Raw genomic sequence first — 17,212 nt, forward strand, 5'->3', positions numbered from 1 at the left:
AGGAAGAAGGAAGGGCTTCTTCAGCCCGACCCCACCTTCATCGCCGCCCGCGGAATCGGCCTTCGCACGGCAGCGTGATTTGCTTGTGCCCGATGAGCACAGGACACAGAACACAGCGGGTGCGCAGGGCCCCGGCAGAACCGCGTTGGGACACGCTGGTGCTGGGGTACCTCGTACAGGCGGAACTTCCTTAGCATCAGTTTCTGCCTGTTGCCTGTGGTCTATTGCTTGGCACCAACGAGCAGAGCCTGGTTCTTGAAATGATGCACAGGAAGTTCCAGTTGAGTACGGGCTAGAACGTCTTTACTATGCAGGCTACCTAACACTGGAACAGATTGTCCCGAGAGGTTGTGTAGTATCCATCAGTGGATGTGTCCAAGAACCATCTGGATGCGATCCTGTTCTGTGATTGCTCTGGTCATAATGTAGGGCTCTAATGTCCTGTATTCCTCCCCACCCTTGTGTTCTTTACCTTTGGAAGTGGGATGTTTGAATGAATACTGCTGAAAGGTTAAGATCAGGGGTTATAAGGAATCTTAAACAAGTGGTCCTACAGCGACCTACTGGGAGCATGGTAGAAAACAAAACGTAGAGCTGCTTTGGGGACTTGCCTATTCCACTTGATGAGACCCCACCTCAATTCTGCTGTGTGGTGCAAACAGCTCACGTCAAAGCAGCAGCTTCTGAAGGCCTCTGAAGGGAAGGGAACTTAACAGTGGGGAATGAATGCCCTTCGTATATTTTGAAAATATCCTGTGCTTCTGAAAATTCAACTGTGAACATCTTCCAACGAGCCTGCATTGCTGACAGTGACAGGTAGTGGTGACAAAAAAAACAAGGAACAAGGAAGCAAAAGCTGAAAAAGTTACCTTTTTTCTTACACCACAGTTCAGGAAACCCATCTCTTCTAATTTGTCTGCAGATCAACCTAAGTCCCAAGCCACATGGTGGCTTCATCCAGCTTCATGGTAATTGTTTCTACTGTGACTTTCCAGATCCAGTCATCACTTCTCTAGGGACACAAAATAACCTCTCATAGGTCTCTGATCTAGAAAACTGAAGCATACAAAAACCAGTTACAGATGAGCTACTTCCCAGTGTGCTTGGCAGGCACCTGGTAGTAGCCAGGTGTGTGTGTGATTCACAGAACACTCTGAGCTATTGCAAAGCTTTGGAGGGAAAGGTAAAAGCCTTTATGGGCTCACTGTGGCCAAAACAACATATATGCAAGGAAGTACCAAACAGCCTTGTGAGCTGTTCTCTGTGTGGCATCATACACTCAGATCGGGTAGTGCAGATGCTTGGGTTAGCTGATACAGTACTGGATACCCTGCCAAATGTTTAAACCTTTCCTGTTACTAACAATAATGTGGCTGAGAGCTGATGCTGATGTTTACCAAGTTACAGTAGAAGACACACAAAGTAATAGATAGGTTACTGATCACATTGCTGGCTTTCTGGCTGCTGGCTTGCAGATGACCCATAGAATCAAGTGTGTACAAAAATACCTTGTAATCATTGCTTTCCATGGCTTCCCCATGAACAAACATAGCAATTGTTTTAGGATTTTAAGTCATCCTAGGTGCAAGGAGATGTGGTATGTCTGAATCTGCAAGATAGGAACATTTGAGATAATCTTGCTACTCCCTTGGCACTGAAACCAGTTAAAATCTGGAAATCTTTCTGTCCTGAAACTGTGATCTCAGATCCAGTCAGAGCCCAACTGCAGTGACAGATTAGATGAGATTAATATCTTGTCCTGTCAGAAGACACCTTTAAGGTTTCACACTACCACAATTCTTCTTGAAAGAGGATACTGACATAATTTACATCACTTGATACCACTCTGAGAAGGCACCCCTTTAGTTAACACATACCTTAGGACTAGAAACACGATTATGAAATTATTCCCATCAGCCTATAAATCAACATCAATTAGAGCAAGTTACAGCAATGGTTCTCCTCTTAGTAAGTTATGTACTAAATGCTTTCGAAATTATTAAATACTTTCCAAATTTTAAGTGGCTTACTTTGTACCTTTACATTTTTCTAACACAATGGACCAAATACAGCCACCATGTAAGTGCTGCCGTAACTGACACTGCCTTCTCTTGCACTAAAGGCTGGGTTTGGACCAGTTATCTCCATACAAGTTTCACTTAATGAGAAAGACATGACCCAGATTTCAGACGAAACGAATAAGCGTAAAATTCCTAGTCTTGTTGCCATAGTTACTTGAAACCTGCTGTTAAAGAAGGTGGGAAGACAGGGAAAGGATGAAGAGTAGGAAGAGAAGAGAGCAATATTATGGTCAGGCTTAGGCCATGTGATAAAGAGAGGTGATGATCTGGAAGGAGCAGGATCCCAGTGATAACACTCAGAGCAGGTTATCCAGAAAACCAGTATTTCTGCCTTCTGGCTGCTATTGAGTTGATTCAATGGACACTGGTTATTTTTAAGTGGTTACCACAGTGACTAAATGCAGTGCACTGGTAGGTATTAGATCTGCAAAGGCAAAAAGGGATTGGGCAGGGAGAGACAGATTTCTCCACAATTAATTTAATAAAGAAATTGCCTAATTTTAAACACCAGACTGATTGCCTGTCTACTTTATAGAGATTGTAAAACTTGCAGCAATGTCTTGCTTAATCAGAACAAACTTTTTAGCCTTTGTGTAAGTTGGCAGCAGAAATACTCCAGCTCTGCAGAAGCAGAACTGCAGTCATATTGCATCAGGCAGTGAGCACTCTTCTTCCTCAAATGCAGATAGGACCAATGCACCCTGTGAGACACAGGATGAAAACCTAAGAGAGCTGGTAACTGTGCTTGTGAATATTTCCTGTATTACTGTTTTACATTCTATTGATAACTTTGAAGTCTGTCATGTGAGCATGAAGAAACATTGTATTCATTAAGGGGTCGGGACTAAGTGATATGAACATACTACTCTAATAGGTTATTTTATTACTTGTCTCTATCTCATCTTTTTATTCCTGATCTTTTGAAGTGCATTCACATGTAAAGAAATTAATTATGTCTGCATCCATACCAGTGTAATACAGATTCATGTACACTGGAAACACACACAGTTGAAGTAAATGCATTTGGTAGCTTGATGCTCTACATAATAGTTTGACCATAACAGAGTTTGTATCAGCATTCATGCAAGAACTCAGGGAAAACATTGGAGTAGTTCTAAGACTGGTCTGTCCTAGTCTAGGACTGTATTTTCTAAGCACTTTATTTCCATGTCAAAACTTGTCTTGGTTCCAAGGAGAAAACTCTCCCTTTTTTACTGCCTCCTCTGTCTCTAAACTTACTGAGACTTTCCCCACTCAATTCTCTACTGTGCTGTCCTTGCTCAGATGACACCATTGTGCTTTGTATGGAGAATAAAAGGTAACCCTCAATGCTATGGAGAACTACATTTTACTACAAATGGGTTTTCTCTGAGAGCTGGCAGACTGTATTGGTAGCACTGGGGCCAAGAGATTTTTCTGCTGGTTTTAGAGTAGGGAACATTTACTTTATACAGAAGCCTTAGAAGTAAAAATCCTCCAAAACAAAAATAACAAAAACACCCCCAAACAAAAACAAACTCCAAAAACCCCCAAAACAACCCCACCACCCATATACAGCAGCTTTGGCTAAAATGATTATAAAGCATGAGACAGTTGCATGAGGTTGAACAAAATTCACTATCAGTAGGTGTTATTACATCATTACATTCATTAAAGAATCCTTGCAAAGTAATTCCCTCTCTTCCGACCACACAATTATGGTTATTGCTTTCTGTCATGTAATTACCATGCTACCAAATTATTTCCACATTTGAATCATAAATAATCAAGCTTCCAGATCAAGGACACTCAATCTTGCAATAGCAGAAGAAATTGTGAGCTAATTTGATGCCATGGTCAGTTATAGTGTTAAGTCTTCCCTTTCGAAAGCGACTCAAGACATCTCCAGCTCAAATTGGGGAGAAAGGGGGAAGGGACAGACTGAGAGCTTAGCTGGTACTCTCTCCCACTTGAATTCCTAAGGGCGTTGCATTCCTTACCAGCAGTGTAGCAGGACTTGCTCAGAAAGATGAGAAATTTTTTTCTGTCTGAAGACATGAAAGAAGACAGCAGCTGTTGCTATAGCAGTAACCACTGCAGCAAGAGAGGAAAGGCCACGTGGTTCCCAGTCTTACTGTGGTGAAACAGGAGAACGCACAGGGCAGTGCCTGGGAGCAGAGCAGCACAGGTTTCTAGTGATAGGATATATCCTACAGATGAAAGTTGTTATTAAACCAAGCTGTGAAATTAAAACCAAGCAGGTATTTCAGAACAATAGCAAGTACAGACAAGCCCTATTATCTTATAAATCAAAAGCAAATACTGAGCTCTAACTTATAATTAATCAGTGAAACTCACATAGCCCCATTCTTTCATCCAGTGCTACCTGAGGGGAGTAAGAAAAGAACAAAAGGAAGCACGATTAAGGTTTTCAAACTCAAGAATACACCATCTCCAGTTCTCTTTAAGCTATTGTTCTCCTCTTTGGATTATCCCAAAGCAGCCCCATCCTAAAACAGCCATATGCCAGTGTATTTCAGTGTTTTGTGCCAGAGGAGTAGGGTGCTGACAAATCATAGAATTCTTTATTGCAAGAACTCCTTTTAATAATATTGCACTGATCCCCTTACACCCAGCACCTTTAAACAAAGAAATGGTATGTAAACAGCTTGATAATTAATGCTTTGATTGACACAGGCCAGAGCCACTTGGTGGCACTCTGCCCATATAAACTATTTTTGTCACTAGGCAGACTGACAGGCAGTGGAAATCCAGCCCACACTGGATTTCCCTTCCCAAACAGGGCCAGGTCCCTTCAAGTCCCACAAAATATGGTTTGTTGCCACCCTCCCCCTTTTCTAGGTCTGTATGGGCTGCAGGAAGCATCCCTGGTTTAACATCTAATTAAAGCAGGGATGGAAAGCCCACTTTCTAACTGCAATTCACTCTTGCTCTAGTCCAGTATGAAAGAATTTGAGCCTTATCACAGTGAATGGATAAGAGGAAGAAAGAAGGAGAGAGATAGAAGGAAATAAAGTATAGTGCAACTACCAGGAAAATGAGAGAAGGGACTTTTGCAAATGGTATCCTCTGGGTAAAGGAGCAAAGACAATCAGAGCTAATGAACAGTGATCAAAGCAGGTGAGGGTAGAGTACAGCCTGCACTGCAAGCTTCATGCAAGAGCAGCATAAAAACATTTCACACCAATGAAGATCAAACTCAGTTGTAGCTTATTTTTCCCCTCCAGAAGTAATATAACAAACTATAAGGTGCCAAAACAATCAGCTGTCCTTATCTGCTCGTGTCTCACTACTCATTTGTACAGAAGTTCAACGATGCTTCTATTCCAGGAGACAGGGAGAAAGGGGGATGACTACTTTTGTGACAAGACAACAGTACTGAGGGGGCAGCTTTTTTGCAGTAACTTTTCTAAAGCAAGAATCGGCAGGCAGTACCAGCTTTAGCCATCCAGCAGATGTGCCCTATTTGCATCTTTCCTGTATGTCCATCAAAAAAAGTTAACATCACAATAGAAGATGGTCAATTAAGACTTGCTGTAACTGCTAGAAGACAATAGCTAATACTGACTTAGTCGCATAATAAGAGGTCTGAATTCAACCCTGCCTATCACACTGGAACTGCTAAGCCTAAATACTACATCCACACACACAGTTTTTTGCTGCTGGGGGAAGAAGTTTTAGGTATTGGGATCCACAGGACACTTACCTAAATCCAGTACATACCATTTACTTTTTCAGCCCGTTTTTGCTTCATGCTGTTGCAGTAATAAAGTGACACTCCATAATAAAATTTCACTTTTGGGTCTGTTATCACAGTATGAAAAACAAAACTGTTCCAAGTATTCAAGAGTTTTATTGCCATTTGGAATATGTTTATTGTTCAAAAACACTGCACTGAAAAAAAAATCCGAACATACGTTCTCACATTCTTTGTCAATTTTACCTTTACAGCAAAGTAACTTTCAGGCAGATCATGCAAGAAAACCACTCTCACAATGAAGTCAAAAACTACTGAAAGGCACTTGGTGTCTTTCAGATCTTAGACTCCAAACAAGTTTAGTTTTTGCCTGTGTAAGAATTACATACATCTAGAATAACTCAAACAGTAGGAAAAAATAAAATCCACATAGAACTTCTTAAAGAACAGTATCAGGCTTTGTTGCCTTCCTTCATTCAGTGCTATGCTTTTGTTTTCCAAGCCTTCTTTAAATAGTGTGCGACATAAAAATGGATGTTAATGAAGTCTCTTTACTGAGAAAAGGCATGCAGTGAGGGAAGAGGGATGGCTGCTCACCCCAGGCTGCCTATCTACACATTTGTTCTTGTAGATCAGCAAGCCACTGCTTAAGTTAAAAAAAAATAGAATAGGAATGAATGCACTCAAGTTAAATGGCTTTTAAGAATATGTTAATACAAACAATGATACCACCTACAGTTCTGTTTACTGACCTCTGTTCATGTTGATTTTAAAATGAGTTTTGTCAAACTATCATGGGCCACTTTTGTACACTGTTAGATAAAAAAGTTGGGTTTCAAATATTGCTTGTTATTTGGGTGGATAATGTTTTATTAAAAGGGTAGTTATTAAAGATCAGTAAGGCAGCAAGACTTTAAATGTAATGGTTTACATCGCTGAATGTACTTTTTAAAAGGCAAGATAAAAATATTATTAGAAGAATTCTTGGTGGGGTCATATTCATAATGGGTGTTTCTGTTTCATCCCCACTGTAATTGTCACAGCAACTGTAGATGGCATGTCTTCCTTGGTTGTCATTCAGGATGAATACATTCCCTGGCTTATTTCAAGTAATATATTTAGTTCTTTTTCTCCAGCCTGCCAAAAGAAAAACAGCTTTTGTAAGAGTGAATATTGAAATACAATTGCTATTAAAAAAACTTTATGAATGAAGGACATTGTGCAAAGCTGCAAGTAGACTTGTCTCTGCATAAGTTACTGATCAGTCTCATTTTTTAACTCACATGTCAGAAAGTTTCATTCTCTATTGCTCCACAGTAGTTTCTTGGGGCAGAAGAGAGAAAACCCATAATCCTGATCACCAGGATTGCTTGGGGCAGTGTCTGCACTGCTTGCTACACAACCAGGGTGTGAGGCTGATCACAGTCTGTTCCCCAGGCACACTCAGTTGGCTCCACCTCATGTATGAAACAGTCAGCTCTGATAGGTTTTGTGTGACTTCTCTTCCAGATGTACAGCTCCTTCACAGTTTTATGGATGTTTTCCATCTCAGGAATTAGTTACCAAGATGCAGACGAACCAACAGACTGCACAAAAAAACCCCAAAATAGCCAGCAGCTGCTGAAGGCCCTGTCTACACTCCCTCACAACCATAAGGGCTTCCTGCCTTTTCTGTGTGCAGACCTCAGAAGGTTCAAAGGAGGTGCAAAGTAGCAAGTTCTGCCTACTGACAACAAGCTTGTTAACAGGTTTGCAAAAGGTAATGAAGTTAAACAAATTCAGAAACCATGCAGAGCTTTGCACCACAGTTAAAAAATCACTAACAGAGTATTCCAGGAGCCATCAGTTTATGACTTCCCCATTAAAAATGTGACTTGCCTGTATTTGATCAGTCGTCCTCCTTGAATAAGTTGTGCAATTTCATTAGTGAAGTGGCATGCAAAAAGAAGCCAGTTTCTTGGCTGCACTTTGTAGGCAAATCTCATGAAAGTCAAGGAGTAACAACAAAGTGCTGCAAAGGATGATAGATCTTGTTAAGAGACTGTAAATATCTGCATTTTGTTGAGTCACAATTTTTGTACTAGTAAAATGTAATAACAGGCAGAAGATTTGTTGCTGCTTATGAGTTTTCTAACCACCCTACAAACGTGTCCACTTCGAGGATCCAATGCAAGAAAAGACAAAACAGTGCTCACTTCTACTACACAAGAAAATCTACATGGCTGCAGCTTTCCATAAAAATTGATTTTACTCATACACTCTCCTGTGATGCAACCGAAGCCTTCTTAGTTTATTATCTAAATTACCTCAGCCAGAAAATAGGAGTTTATCTCAATGAGACATAGTCTGTCATATACTATTATTCTGACAACTTCTAAGACAAAGTATTTTTAAAGACACTAATCACTTAAATAGAGTTCTTTCTGGGTACATTTTAAGATCAGGAGCTTTTAGTGTCCAGGGAATCATGAACATTAAGAAACATGAAGCTTTGTTGTCTGCTTTCCAGAATGATGAGAAACTATTTTGATCTACTCTCCGACCATAATTTAAATTCAGGAAACTACAACCCAAGAATTCCCTAGTTTTGTAAAGTTCTGACAGGCTTAAAGAAAAAATTGGTAAATTATTGTTCAAGGAAAACAGTCTTTTTAAAAGTACAAATATTCTTCTGCTTCTGTACACACAAACTATATATACCTGCAAAAATTTAAAAAGGTGTCTCAACACTGCTGAGCTGGGTAGCTGCCTCCAAAACACTATTTGCAAAACAGTTTTGCTGTACTGGAGACTGTTTAAACTATTCTTCTGTCTCAAGGAAGCTGATTAAGGGACTGAATTACTCTAAGCAGAGCCTAATGATAATGGGACTATAAAATTTCTTAAGCCAAATATATTTTGCTTGTGGGAAGAAGAATTACTCAGAATTAAGTTATTAAGTGAATTAAGGAAGAGATATAATGCCAAAGTTAAGCTAATAAATTAAAACTGCAAGATTTCTAATCCTAGAAAATAATTTGAACATAGAGACAGACATCTAGGCAAAAACTATACATGTTCTAAAGAGAGGTGGAAAACTATTGCTTATTATTGCATTTAAAAATAATTTCTCATTAAGAGTCACAATAGTCTCCCATAGACAACTACTTTGCAAGGAGTTAAAGCTTTCTTTGCTGTTTCGTGCACCCTGCTGACCAATCATTACCATTTCTTCACTTTGTCAGTGCTGATAAATATTTAAATCTCACACTAACCACAAAGGATCATTGTTCTTTATACAAAGAATAAAACTGAGTAGAGACACATTTTGAACAAGTGTGTGCAATAGCTTAAGATAATATGAGTTATACTTCAGGAGACAGTCTGGTCTTGAAAACTGCTAAGGGCCAAGAGCTGCCTCACTCTTCCCTCCCAAATTAGTGGAAAGCTTTCCAAAAAAGAGCCCTGCAGTTTTTCAGTACTTCAATTTAAATGGCGTCTAAAGCTACGTAACAAGATATTTGATATCTACATCTGCTTTGACCACAAGTTTGCAGACAATTAATAACATATCACTGCTTAAATGGCAGAAACTGTGTTCTGGAGTCGGTTTCCTAACAAGAAGTTTGTCTCAGGTCTTACCAAACGTCATTCTGCCACTAATAATTTCTGGCGATTTCTTCATGTCATTAAAAGCAGCAACAGGAAGACCCCAGTTGGCAACTGGCCCCCAAAAGTGCTGTGAAGAGGGAAAACAAGTATAAAGTTAAACAGAAACAAATCACCTGCAGTATTCTTACAGTTTTTTCTTAGCCACACAAAACTAGAAGGGAGGGTTATTGGTAAAATTCCAAGAAAATACAGACTATTTTTAATGTAAGAGACAAACTAAACCTTTCTTTTAGTGGTATCTACTCTTCAGAAGGAAAGGTAAAGGAACCTACTCTGGATCTTCTTTCAGATCAGAGAGGAATTATCTAGAGCCATTGAAATAGAATTCTGTGTAATTATAGCTTAGCAGTCACAAACCATCTGATTGATATTGTCAGATTTATAGCTCACTTCTGCACAGAGAATTAGCATTTCCCTCTTTCAATTAAGGCTCCTCAAAAATATAATGAAAATGTAAGGACTTGATGAAGTGAAGAACTGAAGGTTCAGTTTCATTTTATGCTGAGGATGAAGAAAAGTTCAGCAAGCATCTTGTGAGTGCTTACACCCTCTCTTGGAAAGAATGGGAGCCAGCAAGCAAAGCAAACTTTACCCTGAGCTACACCTGCAATTGCTGAAACTATTTGGTGAATACTTAAAACTCAGTGATTCAACAAATGTCAGAGGAGAGCAGTTAGCAACAGGTGTGTACACAGATAGAATAGAGACAAGAAGTGGAAAGGATCAAATCAGAACAACTGACAAGTTAATTTTGATAAGTATTATCTGAAAGACTGTAATCTGAGCAAAATAATGACTTAAGTTCAATTTCTGCTACTGCTATGAGCAAAAAGGCTTCACCAGAATTCTTTCTACACAAGATGCACACAATATTTGCCTCAGCTTCTTCTAAGTAGAAACTCATTCTCAGAAGTAACTTGGCCAGATACAACAAAAGAGATGCACCTCACAAGAAAAAGCTTTGCAGATACCAGCTATATCCATTCTTTTGACACTTTCTGTAACTATAACATGTTTAATGATTTGGAATTATCAGGCGGTATTTAAATTTCTTGCAATTTTCATTCGAAGACTGTCTTGCCAGTCTTGCTTGTAACAGTATAGTCAGACTAAAAGCCACACTTGCTTCCTGCAAGTGCAATAGAAGAAACTTAAATAGAAAAAAGTGAGTTTAAGTTATACACGCAATTTTAATAGTTCAATTTCAGTGCAATAGTATTTCTGCAAATTCAGATATATAACAGTATTCTGAAGATCAGAGTAAAAGCATTTGTTTGCTATATTCCTAGTGATAGGAAAATTGACATCTGTAGTGGTTAAAGCCTCTCAAGTGCATCAGAGGTAACATGACAACTGAGGAGAGTTGCATGACTACATGGAATTTCAAATGTACCACCACACCAAAAAAAACTTCAAATGGAGGGACACTACCTGTACTTGGTGATGGTTTTATAGTAATTTCAGGGGTCTCATTTGAACAACTGCAGTTTATGAAAAATAAGCTTTTTTCTTGAATCTCTGAAATATTTGCAGCTTTTAAGAATCTGAGTGACAAATTCTGTTTTGAAAAGTAAATTAAATCAATTTGATATTTTTACGTAATCAATTGCCATTAGAACATAACCAAATAATACACCATAGATTTTGGACCATTCAAATCCAGGCTGTGCAAGCTGAAGAATCATCAGTAAACAAAAGTAGTGCAGTAGATTTTCTCTGCTGACAAGGAGTTTTATTTGGAACCTTGAGATGGCTATCAGGCTTTAAGGGCCTCTAGGCAGGCAGCCCTTTGAAGTCTCACAAAAATTAAAATATACCCATAAGTTTGTCTTTTGTCTAGGTGGAAGAGCAACTCTTCCATAGCATTACGATTCACAGTACAACAGGCATAAAATTCCCACTTTCAGTTTAAGGAGCAAACAGTAAGGGTCCAGGACAGAAGAATAGTGTGAGTTATTTTGTACATTTATTGTCTGGCCTGAAGGCTGTTAGAGATAAGCCAGGTAGTTTGGTTATGTAACAGTATTGCTGTTACGTAGAATAAAGGGTTTCACACTGCTCTGATCTTCTTAGCAAAAGAGCATGAAAAAGACAAAGCCGCTTTAATTTAAGGCATTCTGAAGATGACTTGGTCGTCTTAGCCTCACACTTGCAAATAAATATTCCTAGTGCATCACTCCTGGAGGTTTGTATTATGCCTTTCAGGTGCAGACAAACAGTACATAGCAGTACTAAGGGAAAAAGACAGCAAGTTATTGAAGTTAGGAAGAAAATGAAACCAGAAATCCCCTCCCTTTTCTTACCGTACTGTTCAAGTGCACCATCATTGTTTTCCATTCAAAAAGCACATGAAAGAAAGAAGAAAAAAAAAAAAAACAACACATTATTTTCTTTCATAATCTACATAGACAAAAGCATACCACAAATAGAAAATAGGCAGAAGTCAGGAAGCTGTCACGGCATTAACTTGGAATAATGCATTGGTGTTAAAAAAATCCCATTTCCCACAAAAGTTATCACTGTGACAAGTGTTTGCTGCTCTTTTTCCCAGCTACTTAAAATCCCATTATGGTCAGTGGAAGACATTCAACCCTTCAGAGCACCCAAGATCCCACCCCAACTACTTTAAAGGATGCCAAAAGACATCAAGCTTTGTCATGACAAAGCTAAACAGCTAAAATTCTTCAGTGAAAGCTTTGAAGTTGCTTGGAATTCTCTGTATACCTCTAAGTAGGTCAAACCAAAGATTGCCAGATATCTTCCTGTCACTAAATTTGGGTCAACTGTGGCTGTACCAAACATAAGCTATAACACATTCTCAGTGATATATGCAATAACACTTCTGTCATGTATGGGGTTCATTTCAATGATAATCTAGGTACCAGTTTAAAAACTTAATGATCTTTGCACAAAAGATAAACTACAGCATACATTTAATATTGTTTGCTGTAAAGCTTTTGTAACAAAAGCTTACTAACTTTTAAACACCTTCTTTCTAATAAAGGTACTGACAAGACTTAGTTCTGAATTATGACTTACAAGAAGGCATTTCTTATGAGAAATAGGTAGACTAATAGAAAGCCTGAGTTGCAGAACACTTTGTAACCATCACTTCCCTCACACTGATTTCCATGTTCTTAGAGGGCCATTTTATAAATAGCTATGGTAAGGGAACAGTCAAGTCTACTTAGGAAATCACAAAGGACGTGTGTTTCAGTGAGGCTTCACTACAAGCTGGTTCAAGGTGCTTCATTTTAATGCCCTTGACTAGTCTAACCACTTGTTGTTTGTTTCCTCTTTAACTGATCGGCAGCAACAGTTGACTGAAGTTCACAAGACAAATGTAATCTTAAATTTCTTCATAAAACCTTAACGAAACAAGTTCAGATGTGTCTTCTGTCACATTTTTGTGCCAACAGAAGTCAGCCTAATTTTTAAAGTGTAAGTTGTTTCCAGGGAAGTAAAAGCCTAAAATAGAATCAAACTGATACTACTTTAATGGAGTAGGCAGCTCTGGCTAAGGTCTTATAAGGTTATCCTTACAATCACATGGGAGTGGAAAACATGCTTATAGAAGAGGGCAAACCAAGGGCACATAGACTCTCCCAGGAAACAGGCATCCAGCCCCAAAGCTCTGCAGCCAAGAGAGTTGCAACACATGCACCACATCCAATAGTGAGGATACTGCCCCATGTGCATGCATCTATTTCTGAAGTGACTCCATTCCAAATTAGTAGTTTCCAAGAACTAAATTCAGTCCCTTGACAAAGAAAACATTGAACTAATGTTTTCAGAACTGTGAACAGCAACTGTTGGACTTACTCAGTTTCCAAGTATCAGTTTTCTGTATAAATGTCTAGACAAGACAAGAGGAACCCAGGGGTGACAATACCTTGTGTCTGTACTAAGTTCATTCCAAAAAGCCTACAGTGGGAAAGACTTAGTTCTCTAAAATTTTTGCATGTATTTTCCTCATTCTGGCAATAAGAATATTAGTAGGCCAGGGACCATTCTGCAAGTATAGGGGAACTGTCACTATGTGTTTTCCCCATACTGCCATGCCCCAAGTGGAAAGGGCACTGCAAAACGGCAGATTGTTCAGTTCTCAGAGCACACAAGACAAGCAGGTGTGTGTCCTTCAGTTTCTAGCACACATCACAGAGAACTTTTTATTTTAAGGTTTTTACGTGCTCATGTTTAAAGATTTACTGAAGAGAACTGAAGATCAGCTAACTTTGGTTCTATTGCCCATGCTAACTCATCTGAAGTTTTTTTAAATTAAAAGAGAGTTCCTAGACAGCTCCTAGATAGCTTACATCAGTTTAAGTGCTCAGGCTTTCCAGGAAATGAACTACCTCTATTTCAAAGCCCTCTATATTAACAGAGTTGCTACATTTGCATTGCTGAGTCATCAGGAAGAGACATTCCAAAAGTGCCCCAGCACACTGCAATGTCCATGCCTCTTTCCCTGTAACCAGGAGATTTTTGCATTCCTTGCAATTCATTATATGATCAAAGCAATTTAGGCTTCCACCACAAGAAAATGACAGCTTGTCTATAATGATGTGTTCTGTCTTAAAAGAGGAGGGAAGCTGTTTTATTAGATGTTTTTCAGAAGATGTGTTAAATCAACAGGATAGGAAATAAGAGGATGCACTTACATACTACTAGTGGCTTAGATGACTATAGTGACAGCTGTCATTTTTAGAATCTGGAGAAAAAATGCAACTTCAGGTTCACAATACCTAGAGCTGCCAGGCTTTAATATGCTAATCAGCTAGTTTTAAATAACATTACTGCTGCATTTTACAAGCAGGAAAAGTCTACCTACAGCTTATGTTCTTACTATGCTCATTTTGAAGCATTAGGATGCAGTTAGGGTAAACTTGTATTTATATGATTTACAGTTATTCAGATCCCTATTAATCACCACTAGAGAAAAGCCAGATGTGAAACTGGCAGAACAATTAATTTTTAATGACAGTTTTAAAAGCAACTTCTCCTGTTTCTTTGTGCAAGATCTAAAAGCTAACCCATGACATAATGCAATTCTAATGCCAGACACATCCACCTGAGCAAAGCAGCATGCAATCATTTTGCTTGCTTTCATGTTTGCAGGTTATGAAGCTGAAATCGAAGCTACTTATTCCAAAAGATGTCTTCAAGTTTTTGATTACCCCGAGCCATAATAATGGAGCACTTAATCCACCACTTTGGGTAACCTAAGTCATTCTATTGAGGGTCAAGCAATCTAAAGCCTATAACTGGTATCCCAAACAGCACCTTAATTCATTAATTCTGACAAACAAGTTTCACGTTTATAAAGCCTTGATTCCCTGCAGTGGTTAGATGCTGATTTTTGGAACAGACTCCACAGTCTCAGAGCTTTTAGGACATCTTTTCTCTATGAGCAAAGAAAGGATGTTTTTTTCAGGCTAGAGTCCTGTTGTCTGGGGAAGAAATCACCTTCAGGAAGAAATGCAAAAAGATAACTCTCCATTTCTTCCTGGCAGAAGACAGACAAGTCTTTATGGACAGCTATTTAAATTTTAAACTCAACAAAAAGCCAATAACTTAGACACTCATCTCCTAGTGAGCAAGAAACAATGCTGAAAGGCCAGAGCAGATGGAGCAACTGGCTTTAGCTCTTCATGACAAACCCAGTAACAGGAGTACAAATTAAGCGGGTGTCTTCATTATAGCAAGGCAAAACACATTCCATCCACAATGGTAGAAACCTGTGGAATGCTCTTTTTACTGAGATACAGCCACATATACAGCTTGTTTGAAAACTGGGTGAAATACATCTAAAAGTTTTTTTTTTTTTAAACTTCTCAGTCTTGGGCAAGGATAGAGATATTTCCAGTAACTGTGATGACATTAGGAAGCACCAGTTATCTCACCTGGATGTTTGTTTTTCTAACGATGAAGCAGATTACTGGTTCAATGGCTATTAACACGGTTCACATGAATAGTGTTACAATCAATTAAATGTTAACACTCATATGCATCTATCAAGCATACATGGTATCCTCAAGACTTTCAAAAGGAATCACAGAAGCCTGCTCTGGAGTTTTGTTTTGCTTCAAGGTTGTTCTCTTGTTTCTCATATTTTTGCCCCACTGTTTCTGTGGATTTTGATTTTGTGAATGCCAAACAAATTGAGCAAACTTTCCAGTGCCTCACCATCCCCACGATAAAGCACTTCTTCCTAATATCTCATCTAAGCTTATCCTCCTGAAGTTTAAGGCTTTACATTATAATCCCTCGTCCATGCAGCCTTATACCATCTCCTGCTACTTGAGCCAAGACTACATTTCTCAGATAAACAGATGTCCTCCTACATGCTTGCTCAACATCAAACACCAGGTGCAATAGATGTAGGCAAAACAGCAAGCAACAGCTACAGCGAAAGGTTGCTCAACCACCTTTATTAGAAGAGACCATTTTTATTTGTTTAGTTTGTCAAACAGCCTGTCAGCTGGAGAAACTTCAGCCTGCCTACCCGAGACTGTTCCTGCACAGTGGTTCAACAAGATTTAAGTATGCCAAAACTGTTCTTTGAGGCAGTTGCAGTCCAGACTGTCATAGCCCTCGCGCAAGACAAAGCTTGACACAAGCACTGAGCTGTCCGGGAAGTGACTTAAACCACGCTCCCACGACAGCGGGACTCCGACAAGCCTCTGCAAAGAGACACCTATTTACACGTACTCAGAGATTCAAATAACCGATCTTCAGACTGTATCTATGATCAGGCTCGCTTCCGCCAAAGGCAGAGCGAAGCTCTCCCTGCCCTTGTGTCAGGCAGCGGTCAGGCTGTCCCGGTCCCGGGCTCCTGTGCCGCAGCGAGCCCCTGCCCGCGGCGGGGCGGCACTGGCGGCTGTCACAGCCGGGACGGGAAGGTCACGGAGGGGCGCAGCTGCCGCGGCAGCTTCGAAGCGCGCCGCGTCACTTCAAGGTCAAGGCCGGTTTGCTCGGGCCGGGGCGGGACAGCGACAGCCCCGACTGCCCCCGGGGGCCGAGGTGACGACGGGCGAGACAAGGGGAACGACGGGACACGACACCTCCGGGCCGGCTCCTTGCTGCCTTGCCCCCGGCCAGCCGCCGGCGAGGGCGACCTCGCCAGGGGTCAACCGGTGCCAACCGTCCGAGCCCGTCCGGGGCGCCCCGAGGCTGCGGGGAGCTGAGGGGTTCGGGGACCGAACGCTGGTCCCTACCGTCCGACCGGGCAGGGCAGTGGGCTCGGCGATGACGCCCCCCGCGCCGCGCTCACCTCATCAGGTAGTCCCTGAACTCCTTGCTGCGCACATAGTCCACGGCCTTACGGCCCAGCGCCGCCGCCATGGCGTCTCGGCGGCAGTGCGGTATCCCTCGATCGCCCGCCTGGCCCGGCCGCCTCACACCGCACCACCGCCGGTGACAACTGCCCGGCGCGCCGCCCGCCGCCCGCTTTACGGCACTGCGCGTGCCCCCCCCACCCCACCCCGCCCCGTCCCGTCACCGCGGCGCTCTCGCCGCCTATTGGCTCCGGCGGCCCCGCCCCCCGCGCGCGCCCGGCCCGCGGAGACGGTCACGGGCAGGGGGAAAGGCAGGGGCCGTAAAGCAACGCGGCGTGAGGCGGGGGGGGAGAGCGTCGCAAAGCGCGGCGAGGAGGGGTCGCCATGGGCCGAGCCGCCGGCATTCCTCCGCAGCACGCGGGGCTGTGTCGCGCGGCGGCTCCGCGGGCCGCGATTGGCTGCAGGGCCGCGGCAGGTGGCTCCCCATTGGCGCGCGCCGCCCCTCG

At 41.3% G+C, this 17,212-nt stretch overlaps 1 protein-coding gene across 1 annotated transcript; it reads right to left on the reverse strand.

The window, feature by feature from the left end:
- Positions 1 to 5,914: 5,914 nt before the first annotated feature.
- MPC1 (mitochondrial pyruvate carrier 1) lies at positions 5,915 to 16,905 on the reverse strand. The gene is made up of 5 exons (XM_071430761.1): positions 16,703 to 16,905; positions 11,733 to 11,736; positions 9,400 to 9,496; positions 7,657 to 7,789; positions 5,915 to 6,915 (listed from the first exon to the last, which is right to left on the reverse strand). Exons 1-5 carry the CDS (start codon positions 16,771 to 16,773, stop codon positions 6,897 to 6,899), a joined length of 324 nt encoding a protein of 107 aa, XP_071286862.1. The 5' UTR covers positions 16,774 to 16,905; the 3' UTR covers positions 5,915 to 6,896.
- Positions 16,906 to 17,212: the final 307 nt, after the last annotated feature.

This window comes from Agelaius tricolor, unplaced genomic scaffold, assembly GCF_023055355.1.
Source record: "Agelaius tricolor isolate 1412-34295 unplaced genomic scaffold, bAgeTri1.0.p SCAF_1, whole genome shotgun sequence".
Classification (NCBI taxonomy): Eukaryota; Metazoa; Chordata; class Aves; order Passeriformes; family Icteridae; genus Agelaius; species Agelaius tricolor.